This window comes from Lonchura striata, chromosome 3, assembly GCF_050655825.1.
Source record: "Lonchura striata isolate lonStrDom1 chromosome 3, ASM5065582v1, whole genome shotgun sequence".
Taxonomy (NCBI): Eukaryota; Metazoa; Chordata; class Aves; order Passeriformes; family Estrildidae; genus Lonchura; species Lonchura striata.
Genome location: NC_140705.1, coordinates 64,281,754 through 64,300,616, shown reverse-complemented (window position 1 = coordinate 64,300,616; position 18,863 = coordinate 64,281,754). Strand labels below are relative to the sequence as shown.

The 18,863-nt window shown below is 40.0% G+C and overlaps 1 protein-coding gene across 1 annotated transcript; it reads left to right on the top strand.

The window, feature by feature from the left end:
* The first annotated feature begins 15,110 nt into the window (after positions 1–15,110).
* On the top strand, positions 15,111–15,754 carry SF3B5 (splicing factor 3b subunit 5). The gene has a single exon (XM_021553064.3). It carries the CDS (start codon positions 15,347–15,349, stop codon positions 15,605–15,607), a length of 261 nt encoding a protein of 86 aa, XP_021408739.1. The 5' UTR covers positions 15,111–15,346; the 3' UTR covers positions 15,608–15,754.
* Positions 15,755–18,863: the final 3,109 nt, after the last annotated feature.

Here is an 18,863-nt window from a genome sequence, read left to right as displayed (position 1 = left end):
TGAGCCCTGCAGATGTTTGTCTTTTTTGCTTTTCTTTTCTCTCCTTCATTAGGAAGGAAGAAGAGTGCTACAAAAGGAAGTGCTGAAAGCTGTGCAGATGTAATTGCTGTGGAGTCAGAGGACACCCTGTGCCAGGGCCTTCTCTCTTGCTTATTTAGGAAAGGATTTAACATTCTTCTCCAATTATACCCCAAAGGCATGTGAAGCCAGCCCTGGATGTATTGCCCCTGAATTCCTTGTGAACCAAAACTTGGCAGTGATGTATGGCTCTGAAAGTTCATTACCCATACATGAGTTCTTAATGTAGTAAGGGCTGTATCAAATGCCAGATTGGATGCACAAAAAACAGCCCTGGGACTTCTGTTGACTTCAGAGATGATGGCAGGTGCCAGCATGTTTTATTAAGCTAGTAACCAATAAATTAACAAATTAAAAATGTTTTCACATGATGGATGTAAACATGCATGGTTAACAGGAGCCAATGGAACAATACTGATTTCTGGGAACTGAAGGCTTGGTTGATTATCAAGTAAGCCACTGAATTTCTCTGCTGCTGTCACAGCTTTTGAATGCAAGAGCATAGCCCATAGGTCACATCAGCTGGCCTAATGAGAAGTTTTACCTAACCCTCTTCCTGTACTTCAGTAAAGATGTGTATTCTAACTCCTGTTATCAGACAGGAGTGAGGTATTTCCTTCTCCTGCACATTTGCATGCCCATAGTCTGAGATAAGTTAACTTCTGCAGTACAGGGAGCACTCTGCAACATGTCAGAGCAGAGACAAGGACATCTTTATGTGATTCAAGAGGGATACAAGGGGAGGAAGGCACATAGCAGGCACTCAGATTTGGGTATAGTCCCAGTAACAGCAGATTGAAAGGCAAGTTCCTATTGACAAAAACTACATGCTCTGTTTTTCCCTCATCACTACTCTCTGAGCACAAAATGCCCAGGCTATATATTAAGTATAAAGGCAGAAGTACCTAGGGTTGGGTTTTTTGGTTTTTTGGGGTTTTTTCAGAAGTTAAAAGCCTGAGATAGCTTAGAAGGGTGAGACAAAGAGTAAATAGACTTTCACAAAGAGAGCTATTGCAAAATGAGGACATTTCCATAGCTTTTTTTGAACATTCTTTTCATATTACTCATTAATAGAAAATATGTTGTTTTCTAAAACCCACCAAGTTTTGATGAAATAAAACAATTCTATCTTAGACTTGTGTGAACATAAATTTCATACAGCCATGTAGATGGATCATCTTATTCACGCTGCCAGTGTGAATAAGCAATATAACATCCAGAAAGTGGGGAGCCTGCCCAAAGTGCGCAGGGAGTTCCTATACCATGCAGACTACCTTCCTCTGAAGGCATGCTGCACATGTGGAAACCTTTCAGGTGGCTTTGTGGCTAGATCTAAATGTCTTGAGGTAGACCTTCCCAAAGGTAGCATGGTAGTGACATGCTACAGATCTGAGAAGAAAAAGAAAACTTTTTGTTTAGTTGAAGGTGAAGGAAGAATTATTTGGGATTATTTGACTGAGAATACACAGCCAGGGAGCAATTCATTTCACAGCCCAGTAATGACCAATTGCTGCCTGGAATCCTCTGTGAAAGACAAGGCATATGGTATCTAAGCAAATTGTACGTGTCACAGTAACAGCATGATAGATTTCCTTGGAATGAAACAAGTCACTGCTGATGTTTGCATGATTTAGCTGAAAAAAAAAAAAAAAAAAGGCCCTAAAAATTAATGGTACTTGTCAAAGTAGAAGACCATTTGTCAAACACCTTGCAAAACTTATCTGAGAAAAGTGAAGGCTTATATTTTATCTTTGAAACCTGTCTGACGGCTGTAGCAAGTATCCCAGCTGCCTTCTGAGAGGCAGCTGCTCTCAGCTGCACTTCAAGTTAAGAAATGCACTCCTAGATAAGAAATGCAAGGACAGGAAGTACTGGGGACACTGAGCAGCTGCACAGCAACCCACAGGAGCCCACGGGTGCTCCCATTTACCCCAGCCAGGGAGAGTCTCAGTACATGAGAAGTGAGTACGGCAGAGGGGCAGCTGAGTACCTGCACTGCTTTTATACAGCTGCCAGCATTTGATGGATGCAGCTGCCTTGGTGGTTACTCACCAAAAAATCAAACCTGCCCAAATCTTCTGGGCACCTGGGTGAGTCCCAGATGCTTCCAGCTCTCCCCAGCTAACCCTGAGAAGCAGCAACAGATGAGAGAGAGGCTCTGTGGCAGCCAGTGTGTACCATCATCTTTCCATGAGCAGCAACTATTAGCCTCCAGTTAATTTAATGTGCATCCAATAGGATGGAGCTGGGCCCTGTTAAACATATCCTTTAACTTCTGGATCTCTGAAAACATGAGATTCTGGCCTTTGCATTTACCAAGTATATAACTGAGTAAGCAAAGTGATGTGGAAGGTGGAAGTCCCAACAGATGAACCAAAACCAGAGCACATAGCCTCTCTTCCAATTTGTCAATCTAGAGAATTAATTGGTTTGTAAATGGGTTTTACATATATATATATATACATAAATAATAATTTTAAATACTGTCCAAATTTAACATTAACTACAGCATATACAACTGCCGTGAGTACAAATTTGGGGTGAATTTAAAATGAAGTAGAATGAACAAAATAATTAAATAACAGATAAACAAAATTAATATACTGAAGCAAATTCAATATAATATTTAATATAAAATAATTTAAAATTGATTAATACACAACAGCAAATTTAAAGTTCACTAATAATCAGTACTACAACTAGAATACATCTAGAGAAGTGAGTCTCTACTTCATTCCAAATAACACTGAATACCTGCATATCAAATCTCTACATGCTCACTACCTGAAAATGACAAGAGATAGACACGTCAATTTAAGATGAAAAGTTTGTGACATGGCAAGAAAATTTTCCAAGTGATGCTTGAAATCTTCCCATATCTGCAGCTTTAGTGACAGTTAAATTAATTTCATCCAAGATAATCTTTGTTTAGGTACTTTTTCTCCCCCTTCATCCCTCAAAGGGGGTCAGGACACCCATTCAATTGATGCCACACAGTACTTTTAACCCTGTAGGAAACACGGAGGAGGGGTGGGCACAAGACACACTAGGATGGCATATTCCCTAAATCTCCAGCTCCACCCATCTCAGAATAAACACTTTCCTTAAGATTATTCTGTTACCCATATGGCACCATTCCTCTGTCTCCCTCTGACTGGATTCTCCACATAGGATTTAGCCCCTTATGGTTCACAGAGAAGAGCGTAATTACTTTTGCAATTCAAAATCACTGCCAATCTGTGGGGCTACTGTGGTCAGTAAGAATGCATGGAAATGCTTTGGAAGCCTGAGTAATGTTCTCTCTGCTGCCTTACGCTTGCTTTCCTTCCTCTTGGGAAAGAACAAACAGATAAATGACCCTCCCTACTGCTATAGAAATGCATGTTCTGAAAATACATTATAGGAAGAGTTCTTGCTCCCTTTCCTTTATTTTTGTAAGAAAGTAATCAGATCTCGATTCCCAGTATGAGGAGGATGTAGATGAACTTGAATGAGTCCAGCAAAGAGTCACCAAGATGATCATAGGTTTGGAGTGTGTGACCTGTAGGGAGAGGCTGAAGAAACTGGGTTTGTTTAGCCCAGAAAATAAAAGCTTTAGTGGATCTAACAGCAGCATTAATGTACTGAAGAGATTACTGATACAACCCAATTGTATGGCAGGAGAATGAGAAACAATGATCATAAACTGGGATAAAGTTCTAATAGGAAGTAAAGGAAAAATCCACATTATGGGGGTACTGAAGCACTGGAACAGGAGATTGCCCAAAGAAATTGTGGAATCTCTGTTTTTGGAAATTTTAAAGATCCAGCTGGCCAAAGCACAGAGATCAATGTTGACTCTGAGAGACTGGAGCAGGGGATTAGACAAAATTACTGCCTGATGTCTCTCCTAACCTGTGATTCTAATGTGGTTCAAAATCCACAGCTGTAGAGGCCAGATCTTGGTGCTGAAAGATCTCTCTAAATAGGAAGCCTTAGATGCCACATCCTACATATTGCAGTGCAAGAACAGCCAGGCTGCCTGTGCAGTGCCTGTTAGTGCATGAACAGTGTCTCAGGTAGGCTCATTAGCTGCTGCAGCAAAGCCAGCTCTTCATAGACACACACACCTACATTTCTTGGCACTTATTTTCCCAACATTTGTTATTTCCAGTGATATGTATCTGCAGTTACAGCATTTGCAGCTTGCTTTGAAAACAACTCTTTGTTCAGGTGTCTGGGCAGAGCAATCTCCCCATGCTGTCTGCCAGTGCAAGACATAAAACAGGCTCTCCTGGCCCCAGCTGGTGGCCTGACACGGAGCACTGCCAAACTCTTACGGAGTTAGTAGGTGCTGAGGTGTATCCAGGCTCTCTGTGACTTGGTCAAAGAACTGTAGCAGGCAGCGTCACAGTCTAACATGTGTTTGCACTATATTTCAAGTGATAAGAGGGATTGATTAGACACTGCAAAGCATGCTCCAAATTCTCTTACACATCTAGTAATATGCCCATCAGTCTTTAAACCTGTACCATATGGAAATTTTCAGAATCTTATTCTGTGAAGATGAAAGGAGATAGGTGTGCCAGCTGTTGAAGGACAACATTTTTAGACTTGAAAGATGATTTTCCAAGTAACATTAGAAGCCCTGCCATCCATGCAGCTTTGGTGACAATTAAATTGATGGAATAAGCTACGTTTTTATGTGACAACAATAATAATATTGCATTACATTTATAAACTATGCTCCACTTCAGGCTCTCTAAACCAATTTGCAAGCAATTACTTTAAAATACTGCTGTGTGTATTGCTACCCATGTATTATAGATGGGAAAGAAATCACAGAAAGTGTCAAAATGCCTAGAGGTGTACAGCAAGTCTTGATCTAACTAGAAGTTGCATCCAAATCCCCTGAGTGCTAGTTCTCTCCTTTCATGAAAAGATTACACGTCTTTTCATGTCTGCTTTTTTCTTACAGATATTTTGTTTCTCTAAAGGCTTGACTCTGTACAGCCATCTCTCTACTTAAATAATTCTCTCCCTTCAATAATTCCTTATGTGTGAATATTATTCAGATAATGCAAAAACATGTGTAATATTTTATGAGTCTATACCAGCTAAAATTATTTGCCAAATTCTGCTTTCAGTGAAGTCAGTGAAAGTTTGAATATGGCATGAAATGAGACAGGCACAATATTATAAACTACAGGAAGCATAACATGGAGGATAAACAGTGGGTTGTTTTGTTTCTGGTATAGAGGAGAATCAAACATTTTATAAGGATATGTAGTCATAGAAAAAGAGGAAATGGCTTTAATCTGAAAGAGCGTAGGTTTAGATTAGATATTAAGAAGAAATCCTTTGCTGTGAGGGTGGTGGGGCACTGGAACAGGTTACCCACAGAAGTTGTGGAGGTCCCATCCCTGTAACTGTTGGATGGGACTTTGAGCAACCTCGTGTAGTGAAAGCTGTCCCTGCCTATAGCTGGTGGGTTAGAACTGAATGATCTTTAAGGTCCCTTCCAACTCAAACCATCCCATGAATCCATGATAAGGGTCATGTATCCGGGTGAGTGAATAGACTAAATGTGTCCTCTAGCCAATGCCCTTCAGACAAGTACCAGAAAGCAAAATGAAATTAATTATATAAATGCTCTGGCAGCTGCCTTTGGCAGTTAAAACATTTATTTTTTTAATAAAATGCTTCCCAGATCCTAGAAACAAGCACAAACAAGCCCCCAGAACTCAGATATTTACACAACTGCATATCACAACCAGATTTGTTAGTGTCTTGTCTTCCTAATCCAAGAATCCCAACTCTGATGCCCCAAACCTTGGGGGAGTAATGGTTCACACCCAGATACAGGCTGAGTAATTCAAACCCAATAGTACCAAACATCCATAAGAAATATTTTGTGCTAATGTACCTTTATAAGAATACTTTTCTTAGAAAAAACCTACCTACTACCAAAGGTCTGTCTAAACCCAAAGGCTATTTCTTTTACAAGCCATTAATACCATTCAGGAGAAACTAAAAAAGAGGTTGAATATGACCTGTATCTTCAGACAGCTCCCTAATAACCAAGAGCTGTCGGACTTCTGAGATGAAGGTTGCATTCAAGCATTCAAACAGCTGAAAAGGTATCAATGCATGAGTTTTTTGTATGAAATGTGCTGGTCAAAGCAATTTAAAAGTGTATTCAGATTCATCCCCACCTCCTCCAGCTCATCCTGGGAAAACAAAATTTCATTTTGATTTGGGTAAAAAAGTAGAAATTTTCAGCTTTGCTACAAAATTGGTAGAGCTTTTTGTATTTAACAACATGACTGTGTCTGCATACAAATCAAAATGCAGCTTTCAGAGGAGCTCCTCGGCACAGTGTGAGAAGGGTGAGAAATGTGTCAGCATGAGTGTGGGCTCAGCTCAGACTCCGCTTGAGTTCGTAGGAGGAAACAGAAACCTAACTGACAACAAAATTTTCCAAAGGGCTTTTGCCTAAATCAAACCATTACAGTCATAAACAAGTCTCACCTAGAGGTGACTGCTGTGCTGTGTTGAGCTGATCATGGAGAGCTGGAGCAGAGCTGGGTGATGGGCACAGTGCAGTACCACCGAGGAGCCTGCTCTGACACCAGGTCAGCATGGGGCTTCTGACCCAGGATTTCATTGTCTCAACATCCTCATCTATTTGATTAGGACAGTATTTTCCTTTCTTACTATTGCCATCAAGAGTTAGTGCTTGCAGGATACTATACAGTTCTCAGAAGAAAGGCTACTGCACTTTATAATATGTTTTATAAAGGAAACAATGACATCCCTAAAGTAGATGAGTGCCCTCAATGGTTTTTCTTCTTTTCTCTCTAGATTTAAGGTTAGCTTTTTCTTAAATCACACTTACATGCTTCTGTTTCTCTGGCTGATAGAGCATCAGACAAACAAATCTCAATGCAAAGTTTTTTTTCTAATTCCTCCTGAGCATGAAATATTAGCTAAAAGAATATTTTCTTCTCCCACAAACAGCAAGTCAAAAGAAGGTACTTAACATGCAGGAAGATTTTGGCTTATGATTTCTCTGCCAACATTTTGGAATTCTACACACACATAAAAGAACCACCTTATTTCCTAAACCTAACTTTCTATTGAAAATAGTCTTTTAAATGGAGTAATAACAGTCCCTTAAAAAAGGTGAAAAGAACAGGTGCTGATTTTTTGGTTTAAGCTCCACTGGAAGATCTGTTAGGATCATAATGGTGACGAGTTTTAGTAGTGAAGGACAACACAAATAATTTTTCCCTCCTGTGGGAAGGAAGAAGCACTTGGGCACATCCCAGGGATTATGGGAGAAGAATTGAACAGCAGACTGTATTGGAAGGGAACATTCCATGGGTACCACTGAAATGAATCAAACTGTAATTAACGATCCTGGCAGTTTCAAAATACAGGTGCATGTGCTTTTGGGAGAGGAGGGTCAAATTACAAACTGAGTCACTTGACAAGCTTGTTTTACCCTTCCAGTTATGCAAGCCAGTTTGTGACTCAGCAGCTATACAAGTCTGATCTCCAATGACAAGACAAATCTGTTCTGCAGCTGAGTCACTCAGAGTAGCTCTTTTCACACTGATAAATTCAGCAGTCAGAGACGGTACAGAAAAGATTGTGGAGCCTTTATTACCTATATGAGATAGAATAAATGTTTTATAGGAGAATAATCTGTAGCTCATCTTTACACAAGGAACCTACTGAATGGGGAAGAGAAAAGCTGTTATGGGATTACACTGACCAATGTTCATGGTCCTTTAACTAAAAGAGATTAGATTTTTTTTCTGATTTTTTTTTCTGTTGTGTATTCCTCCCTTACTAATAAAAATCACCTGACAACTTGCTGTAATTGCAAATGTAGTTGAGAATTAATTTGTCTTTGATTTTTCTTTCAAGGTTTGCAAATAATTTCCTACATGTTTGAGTGTGACAAGGTATCATGACAGCTACAGACAGTCACAGGTTCATGCACACATTGGTATGGGAATCTCTGCCCCAACCTGTTCCTTGAATACTGACTTTTTGCTGGCATGAATAATAAGCTTTCCTTACCCTTCGGGCTTGAACCTTTTGAGGTGCCAAGTATGAATGACTGCTGCCCACGGTCTTAGCACTTGAAATACCTAACATAAGTCTAAGTTCTTAAGTCTACTGGCAGAACCTCTAGACTGCATTTGGAGCTTAAAGTGAAGAACACACTGGATAGACTGCACTTCTCTGCCTGTTAAAAATATATCCCATTAATCCTGTTTAAAACCAGGTGTCTTTGCCCAGGGGTGAATATCACAAATAGCCACGAGAGTTGATGTAACAATAGCACCATGAGGCTGTGAACAGGGCCCTGTTGGGTGAGCACAAACATTGTAAGAGAATGGCTTAGCCAAGAGGAGCTTGTTAAGTTACAAAAGGCTGGAAAAGATAGAGAGAAGGGAATGGACAGTTATTGTTTTCAAATGCTTGCATTTCATACTGAAGGCTTTTCCACAAATGGGCTGCAATACACAGCTGTATGTGAATATCAGATCACCTGTGCTCCACAACAGCTGTTCTGAGAGACGTATCAGCCATCGTTGACACAATCTACATCCTGTTGGGGCTCTAGATTACAACCTCGGTGCCGGCAGTTTTCACAGGGCTTTTCTTAAAGCATCTTTTCCTGCAATCATGTATGTAAACATTTCAGCTCTAATCTTCTAAAATTAAGTACCTTCAAACATCATAAAAATAAATTATTTCAAACATTTATGGAGAAGTGCAAATAAAAAGTGAACTACAGAAGCTCAAATGCAAAAAGAAAAAAAAAGAGAGCAAACTATGCTCTTATGCTACTTAAAAACAACAGCAAAAGAAATCACATCTTTGAAAGCTTACTTAAAAACATCCAGGTTTGGATTATTTTTATTCAAGTAGTTTTTGGGCTTTTGTTGATTTCAAGGTTTCTTAGTCTGCATGGTGCTGAGGAGGTGGGAAGAAATATTACAGTCTAAAGAGATAATATCTTTTTGCTGTACTCCTTAATTGTTTGTTTTCCAAAATCAGCAATTCTCTTTCAAGCTCTCAAATCACATTCCAAAATGCATAGATGGGATGGTTATCATAATACATTACTAACATTGCCCAATCCTGACTGTAAAGACCTTGCTTCCAGAGGCTTGTTCCTTGCCAACCACTCTGGGTTTATTTTTTATTTTGAGGATCTAGTAATTTAAGCAATTTTCAGCTTGAGATTAATAAGAAATTCCCAACAATGAAACCAGCAATCAAAAAGACTAAGAGTTGTGATTTGAACATATTATTTGTCTACAGTCCTTGGTGTGAAGAATTATGTTCTAGTTGCGTTAACAGCAATACTTTGATAAAGCTGAAGGTGAGATATGTTGCATCATTATATTAGAATGAGCTTTATTTTCACAGTAAATACAGGAGGGTTATGTACATTTTTTTATTTCAAATTAGGAAGTTCCCAACCCATGTTGAGAAACAACTGATTTATATAGCAGCCTTTCAGTACCTAAAGGGGACTTACAAGAAGGCTGGAGAGGGGCTTTTTAGCAGGGTGTGTAGTAATAAGACAAGGGGAAAAGGCCTTAAACTGAAGAAGGCTGAATTTAAACTTGATTCTATAATTCTGTGGTGAACAGTGTGCCATTTCCTAGAGATGCATGGAAGGGGCAATTATCTCTTCCACCTGCAGTGATACTAATATTCTAAATATCCATTCCTGCCCCCTCTCTCCTTTGCTGTTTGTCCCACGAGCAATCCACTGTCTGAAATTTTACAACATGAATTAGTACAACACACACCAAATAGGCAAGCTGATGACTCACTAATATCAATGGCTCTATGGTTCTCCTGCTCTTATTTTTTACTTTCATGAACTGACTTTCTGTGCAGTAACAGATGAGCTGTCCTTGTGCACAATACAGATGATGGATTTTTTTGTCTAGATAAGGGTGATGACACCAATGTCCTCTGTGCTTACTGCAAAGAAGGAGGTGAAATGATGAATACTTGTGATGGGGAAAGCTGGAGAGAGAGAAGGCTGGCTACAGATAGACTTCTCTGTACAGAACATTTTTAAGCACTGTTCTAAAGAAATCAGTATTTTTAAAACATGATAATTATGTGGCAGATAAAAAAAGAAACAGCTGCATTAAGCATCTTTAAATCAGACTTGGAAAAAAGGAAAGTTACTTCCTCTGTTCTTACTCTTTCTTTCACACAGAAAACACAGTAATAGGATACACAGAACCACTCAATGGCCAAATTAATTTCTTTTAATTTAAATTTGTGTACATTTCTAATATTCAAAACATTGGCCTACTTAAAGATGTACCTTTCATCACTGCTACTTTTCTATACCTTATTGAACACAATTAAGAACTGTATTAGCTGTAGCACTTTATCTGGAGTGAATGAAGAAAAGAAATGCAAAGAAAATGGGCAGAATACAATTGCTTCTTGGAGAGTTCTGTAGTATTTCTTCCCCAGTTTTGTTGTGTTTATTCTTATTACTTCGATTTCCAAATGCATGACAAACCTTTCGCATTACAAAAACATATATGGACAGAATTTAAATTCACCTGGCAGACTATTACTGGCGCTGTTTTTAGCCTGAATAGGTAACTAATCACATCACTGGACAGGCTTTTATTTTCTATGTTATAGCTTTGGAATAAAGAACTTCCCCTAAGCAGAAAGTGAGAGCTGCCTCTACCAGGCCTCTGCTGTGCTCCATCTCCCTCCACACCACATTCATCAGATCACCACATTATTTCAGTGTCTCATCTGTAAGCACTGTGCTAGTGATCCCTACTGCCTTTCTGCTTTTAGGGTGCTCCTGTGCCTGGCTAGGAAGTTCTCAGTGGCACCTAAATTAAGCTAATTCAATTGTCCTGTGCACCTAAGGCACACAGCTGTTATTCAGCCCCATACAGGAGGTGTAGAGCATCACAGTGGTACTCAGAAGGAACTGATGGAGTGTGAAGCTCCAAGGCCCAGTCTCTGTGATCCTTAAGCTGCTCCTAGGTAAGACACTGTTAGTGCAGGTCATAGATCTCCTCAGTATGACAATTCTTCAGGAGTGAATTTCTCCAGATTCAGTCTGATTCAAGATAATGTGATTATCTTTACATTAATACAGAGCAGCATAAAGTGTATCCCTTAGTGGTAGGACACACAGTATTTCTTCTTTCCTGATTTTTTTTACTCCACATTCTTCCAATCTATAGCTTTGGCAGAGAATCAGCCATACAACCCTAAAACAGCTTTGAGATTTTGGAATATTTATACTCTATAAATGAAAGCAAGAACAAAGCAAAACATAGTTTTAAAGTGAAAGAAAGTTTGAAACTTAACCATGCTTGCAAGGACTGTGTTTCCTCTGTCCCAGAAGCAGCCCAAAGGCTGCTATGAGATGGCAGCAAAATCATGATTCTGACTACAAGGAAAAGAAAGAAATCAGGGGAGTTTACATCAAACAAGGTGGAAGAAGAGGCTTGATTGTGAAAAATGTTTTTCACAGGATCTTTGAGAAAAGCAGCAAAATTGTCTTCCACCTCTTAAAGGGCCAAAATAAGGGCTTTCTGAGGCTGATAATGTTCATAGGCTATAATAACATTTGAGAAACTATATCACAGTTCATGTGATAGAATCAGAAATCTGAAAAAAAAACCCCAAATATGCAATTAGAAAAACATAGCTTTTCCAGCCTAAAACTGCTAAGTGGCCTCTGCAAATAATGATCTAAGAACCCTGTTTTAGCAGAAGCAAATATTTTTAATGAAATATATACTTTTAAAAAATCACATGCCACATACACAATGGGTTCTTATCATTATTGAAATTCCAGCACCATTCTTTCTAGGCTAATGCAATCTCAATTTTTTTTTCATCACTGTATTTGTAGGATAAATCAATATAGTGAAGAATAGAGGAATTTCTGGGAGAAAAAAAAAGGCATACCTCCCCATTTTATCATCTTTCTGGATGTGTATTGGTTTTATCTATTAGGATCGTCACATCCCCTTGTTTGCAGGGTATTTATGTCTCCACACTTCCACCCAAAGAGTCCGTAGGGAATTCAAAAATTTGGTTGTATCTTGTACTGGGCAGCCACTGACAATGTCTTTCTTGGTCCAGCAGCCCCCTCTACCCTTTTTACTCTACATTTCGGAGGTGCAACCAATCACTCCGTTTTATGGAAGAAGAATTTTGACAAGTCCAACTCTGACACCCAGTGGCCTCTACTGTTCCAGCTCTTACAGCCTCCCAGGGTCTCAATCTATTGAAACCTGGCTTGAAGGGATACGGTGTTACTCTCCAAACAGATAATTTCAGCACTAAAATCAGCACATTTATGTGATTTCCATAAGTAAGCATCCATTATTGTATATTCTGATAATGATATTTAATGGTATTCAGTACAAAACCCTCAACATATCTGAAAATGCTGCTTTTTCAGGAATCCTAGTCATACAAGCGTATTACCACTGAGGAATAATCCTCTCCCTATATATATGCATCTCCTTTCCCCCACTCATTTATATTCCTAAACTTGAAATGAAAGTGCCCTAGCATAGGCATTCATTTTGTACAAAATGGACCAAACAAGAAAAAGAAGGCCCTACAATAGATTTTATTTTTATAAAGAATAAGAAATGAAGAGAAAGAGAATATAATTGAATATAATTCTTGAAAGATAGCAGATGGAACTTTTTCTTTTTAGATTAAAATTGAAGTTAAGTAGTTACTTGTAGATAATTGTGGTTTGCCTGTCAGCTGGAAATTTTACTACCTGTTTTTTCTTCCTTAAATTGGTAAGCTCGTCTGGCAGTCTCAGAAGTTCTTGACCAAAGCCAATATAGAGTGAAGTTTTGGTGTGCTTTCCCAGAGTTCTGGATGCCTGAATGCAGCATTTTAATCTGGCCCAGTAACAAACTTGCTGAAAATTTCAGATTCACACTTCTCAGTCAAGTTTGGTGGTTTTTTTTGTTTTTTTTTTTTTTGTGTTTTTTTTTTTTTTTTTTTTTGTTTTTGGTTGGTTGGGTTTTTATTGTTGTTGTTTCATTGCTTTGGTTGGCTGGGGATTTGTTGTGGTTTATTTTGGTTTTGGTTTTCATTTGTTTTTGTTTTTCTTTCATGAGAACTATTACACCTGTTTAATTTAATGCAGTTATTACTCCTAGAAACTGCAACATCGACAAGAGATAGATAAGCTTCTGGGAATTTTTCTTCTCCAAAGGCTATTTTAATCAATACATCTCCTGGTTTATAGTTTCCAAGAGGATAACTTCCAAACAGCTGTGAGGGCAGCCCCGTGTGTCACTGTGTTGGCATGGAACATCTATTAAAAGCTAGCATTCTTCTTGCTATCCCACTTTTTAAAAAAACATCATTTAAAAAAGAAATGAAAGCTCTTCCTTGTTGAGAATATGTCCTTTTTTGTCTTTCTGCAAGCCAGCATACATAGAAACTCCTAAAGTGTTGTGTTTGTTTCTTTTTCCTCTCCTGGTCTCTCTGAAAGCAACCACAGAATGCAACTGCTATATCCAGCTGTGCAATCTGCTTCCAGCTAAGTAAGCCTTGGTAGCAATGACTCAACAGATCCTCATAAAAATAACAAAAAAAAAAAAATTATAGTCCTCACTTAGCTCTTTGCACAGAATTGTAAGGACACTTCAGAACGTTGTTTTTACATTGCCTTATATGGCCCTGGTTTTATAAGACACTCACTTTTAAACAAGGGGCATAGAATCATCTGTGTTTTCACATAATATTTCTGTGGATTTCTTTTTGACTACAGGGCATTTACAAGAACAGGAAGAAATAGCTCAGTCCTATTGAAAAATTTTTGGCAATGTGTCTTTCCTATTTTAAAACAAATAATTAAAAACATTACTAGCATATGAAAGCATGAATAATTTCACACATTTTAAACTTAACATTATGTAAACTCTCGAACAGAGGTGGAAAAAACTATTTTGATGGATGATAATATTTATTTCAAGCTTGAGTTTGACCAAAAGAAGATAGGCAACACAAGTTATATTTTCTGTGGGTTTTATATCTGCTTGTGAGTTTAACATTCAGATAAAATACTAGCCACACTGTAAAAAATATTTTTCAACATTAGTATTTAATTTTGACTTAAATCACCTGACTCTGCTCAGCCCATCTGGGGAAGATAAACTCAGCTCTTCAACTTACAAAGGAACAGGGATGGGACATACAGAACTTTCCTCAGCTGTATGTAGCAGAAGTAACCTCACCAAACTTCTTATTTTGGGAGGACCTGCAAATACTGTGCCCTCCTCAGCCCTTCTCTATGTGGACTTGGGTGAGAGTGACCATAGCAAGTGGTGCATTGCCCTCTCACCAAGCTAAGGGCTAACGAAAAGGGGTGTTGGGCTGCTCTTGGCACCTCCTGGGTTGTTTGGTGGTAGCTTTTTCTTTCTCCATGTCGCTTCTTTGGGAAGCAGCCCTGAGCCGCGGTTCATACAGAGGCAGCGTCGGGATGGGATGAAGCTGTGCCCCGAAGCGTGAGCCCCGGGCTCTGCTTTCCTGTTTCTGACACCTGCTGCCAGGAGAGACTTTTCGATGCTGTTCCCGTGTTCCACGACGTGGGTATTTCGTAGCCAGATTTGACAGTGCAGGTCCCTTGGATTCCAGGTGAATGGATCACTATCAAAGCCGTATCTTTGCTTTGCAAACTGACGGGAGGCTCCAGGCTTTGCATCGAGGCTCAGCTGAGCATCTGCCTCAGTCTGAGGCGCCTGAACCCTCACGTACGTGCTTTAGAATAACCCTGCGTTACAGATGGCGGCTCAGCCTTCTAACTACATTTGCCTTACTATGGATTAGCCAAGTGGCGCGATCCGACCGACAGTACGCTATTTTCACTACGACATCAATATTAACTTACGCCGAGGCCCGCCCCCCAGGAGACTACAGCTCCCGGCAGGCTCTTCCCGGCGCGCTCCCTTCGGGCACTGCGGCAGGAACCGCGGCGGGAAGCGCTGCCGCGCCCGCCGGAAAGCGTCCCGGCCCCCAGAGCAATCCCGCTGTACAGGCCCGTTCGTGCCGCCCAGACCCGGCCCCGCCGCCCAGGCCGGTCCCCGCCGCCCGCCATCCCGCCGCCCGCCGTCCCGCCGCCCGCCGTCCCGCGCTCCGCCGTCCCGCGCTCCGCCATCCCGCCGCCCGCCGTCCCGCGCTCCGCCGTCCCGCGCTCCGGCCGCCCGCCCGCCGCGCCATGACGGACCGCTACACCATCCACAGCCAGCTGGAGCACCTGCAGTCCAAGTACATCGGCACGGGGCACGCCGACACCACCAAGTGGGAGTGGCTGGTGAACCAGCACCGCGACTCGTACTGCTCCTACATGGGCCACTTCGACCTGCTCAACTACTTCGCCATCGCCGAGAACGAGAGCAAGGCGCGCGTCCGCTTCAACCTGATGGAGAAGATGCTGCAGCCCTGCGGGCCGCCCGCCGACAAGCCCGACGAGTCCTGACCCTCCGTCCTCCTGGTCCCGGCCCTCTCCCGTTGTGGTTCCCGAAGGACTGACCGGGAAGAAGCCTCGCAAAATGCCTGCCTCGGGACTCTTGACTGCTCGCCTTTTTTCAAGTGGAATATAATAAAGCTTCGTGGGCATTCCTAATGTTTGGTTTGGTAGTTTCCTTGTACGAGCTTTTTGTTCCCGCGGGAGCGCTGGTGCTCGGTATTGGGCATTTCAGCGCAACCATCCGAGGTGAAAGCATCGGATACTCCTAGACAGCATTTCTCCCACCGGGCGGATCGATGCTTCCTTACAAAACTCAGTTTTGGGGGGAGAGAGGGGAACTTTGTTGGTACTCAAAGGGTTTGATGTCTTGGTAGCAGTATTATATGGAGTGGTTTTTGGTGTAGCATAAGCCAGTTCCTCTAGTACTTAAAAATTCCAAAATGGCTTTTCTTTAAACAATTTTCTTGCCTCATTTTCCTTTTTCCTGTACCTCTGAATTTTTCAAACCTTGATTCTTTCTGATACACATTAGCTATTTTTTCCCTTTATGCTTTCTAGTAACCTAGCATTCAAGTTTTTCCTACCTTACATCAAATAAAGATACTAGTATTGGGTTGGGCTCTGTTAATATGGAATACGAATATAATGGTTACTCACTACTGCTTCAAAGTAAAATGCTCTGAGGTGACACAGGCTTGGATCACATTGCATGCTGAACAGATGCTGATTCTGATTTGTCACTTAAAATAGGCTTTCTATTCACTTACAGTAAAAATAAATTTTGGGTTCTCATAGATGGAAAGACCTCAGCCCCAAGTGAGATATGTTCTTGGAGAAATAACATATTCTCATTTCTGTCATGTTTTTTTGTATTAACATTGGAGGGGAAAGTCCAGCATTTTGTGGTCCTATTAAGGCACTATGCAAGCTTGTCAGTGATTATTTTCTGAAATCAGTGATCTCAAGTCAGTACATCCATCTTCTGAAGAATTCAGAGATAGCATTTTTCAGACTTTGTTGTGTGTAATAAGATGAGGACATCGGTGAAGTAGTCGGAAAACATTTTACCTTCAGGATTTTTGGGGAACTACTTCAGTTCACAATAAATGATCAGGGGTATATAGAAAACTGTTTTTCAATTTGCCTGCAAGCTAGTGCAGGTAATTTGAAGAACATCTGTTCCTCACATGCTGGGCAACATGGCTGAAAGTTTTCTGTAAGTTGCACAGGCATGCAAGTCAGTCTTGCAATGACTGGACAAAATTTGCATCTCATTAAGGCAAGTGCCCTGTTCATTTTAACAGTTCCTATTAAAAGTCTGCTCTACTACCAAATCTTAGAACCTTGCCTTCCATAAAGCATCTCCTCAGCTGGCAGCCAGCAGGCAGTTGGTGTGTGCAACAGCGGGTGACAAAGGAGCCTTATTACTGGGCCTTGGCAGATGGAAAAGTTGGGCTGAGGATAGCAGGTGCTTTTGTAGTGGTTTGCAGGCTGAACTTGCAATCTTTTGTGAAGTCTTGAATCTCCTACAATAAGGACAAACAGAAACCGTGCATTTTAATCACTCCTGCATAAATTAGAACTTGAACTATTTCACAGGAGATTTCTCTTAAGATAAACTAAGTTAGCTCTATCTGTGGATATCAGCACATTTTAAAATGTGAGCAACAAATATGTGACACATAAGTAAAAGATTAATGCTCTTTTGCAGGCCAACTCTTTGCTATAAAGGCCAAACAGCCCTCAGGAACAAGTCAAGATTTATGTGGTGAATGAACTTGCTACGTCTTCTCACTATACTTGCTTGGATCCTAGTTTGGCACATACCTCTGTTTTAGCATGGTTGAAAGATGTTTTTAGAGTGTCATTATAAACACTTCCTTAAGAAAATGAGAAAACGAAAGGAAAGCTATAATTCCTAAGAATTCTAGATAAACTTTAAGTGAATTGGGAGACACTGAAGAGTTTGTTTCTGTACTATGGTATTTTTCAAATCCCAGAGCATTTAAAAAAACCAACAAAGGCAGTGATCTTTTACATTTTATTACTGAAAAGGGTAAAACCTACAAAGAACAGAGTTAATTACCTGCCCTATTGGGATGCATCTGATTTTTATCCTGATTGAACAATAACAGGTACTATTTATAAATTTGCTTTATATTTGCATTATGTTCTTTTTACATCCAAGCAATATGGCTTTTAATGAAAAAAAACAGGTGGATACTTTAAAAAGCTGATAAAAGCTTTCCAAGAGAAAAATGTCATTAGCTTTTTCCAGTGAGATAATTCCAAGGTTCCAAGTGTGTATTGCACCTTATTTTCACAATGGGTGAATAGAACAGCATGGGAATCCTAGCACAATACCATCACTCTATTGCTTGGAATACCTTGATCTTTTTTTATTTTCTGATTTATCAGAATGGTAGCAATACAGTAAACATTTGCACAGAGCAGCAATTGCACTAGTGAGCTATTTTCTGCAAACTGAAACTTGGGCCTATTCTTTCATTTTAGTCATGTTCAGCATAAAACTCAGCTGCTTTTTAAGATAATTTCCACATTATAAACTTTCATAGATGATAACATTTATAGTCTGTTTTAGCATCAAGATTTTGCTTCAGCAGATGAGATAATTCCTTTTAAAAGCTGAGCTATTTGAAGCAATGTTGCAGGTAACCACTGCAAAGCAACACTGACGTTTCCCCTCTTCACCAGAAATCAATCAATGCAAAACCAGCACAACTAGTTTCTTAATTCTCATTGGAGCTCCATTGGTTCTGTGATGTTGTGCCACTAACTCCATAAACTTCTTGTAGTAAAATGAAAAAAAAATCCACTAATATCATCCTTCCCCTCCCCTCACAAGACCTATTTGGTTTCATGGTACACAAAGAGGTTGTTTTTCGGTTGCTCAAATTTAATCATGTAGTATTTAATTTTAGTACTGTTGTTATAATACATCCATAAATGAATGCTCTGTGCACTTTCTACTGCCCTGGTTCTAGCTTAAATGCCCCAAAGGACTTAGTTACTTTTAAAATTGATTAAACTGGCACATTGCTGCAAGTTAGACAATCTTGTTTGAAAATCCTAATTATGTTCCTTTATTCCTTGTCTCTTTGCCATTTTCCTTCTATATTCATCTCTCTGTTAATTTCAATAATTATGATTTAGGAGTGTAATGCAGTTCAGTGTATTCTTGGTTGCCTTTTGAAACTGAACCATCATTCTATGCTATGATGAAGAAATGTCTAAGGATGCTGAC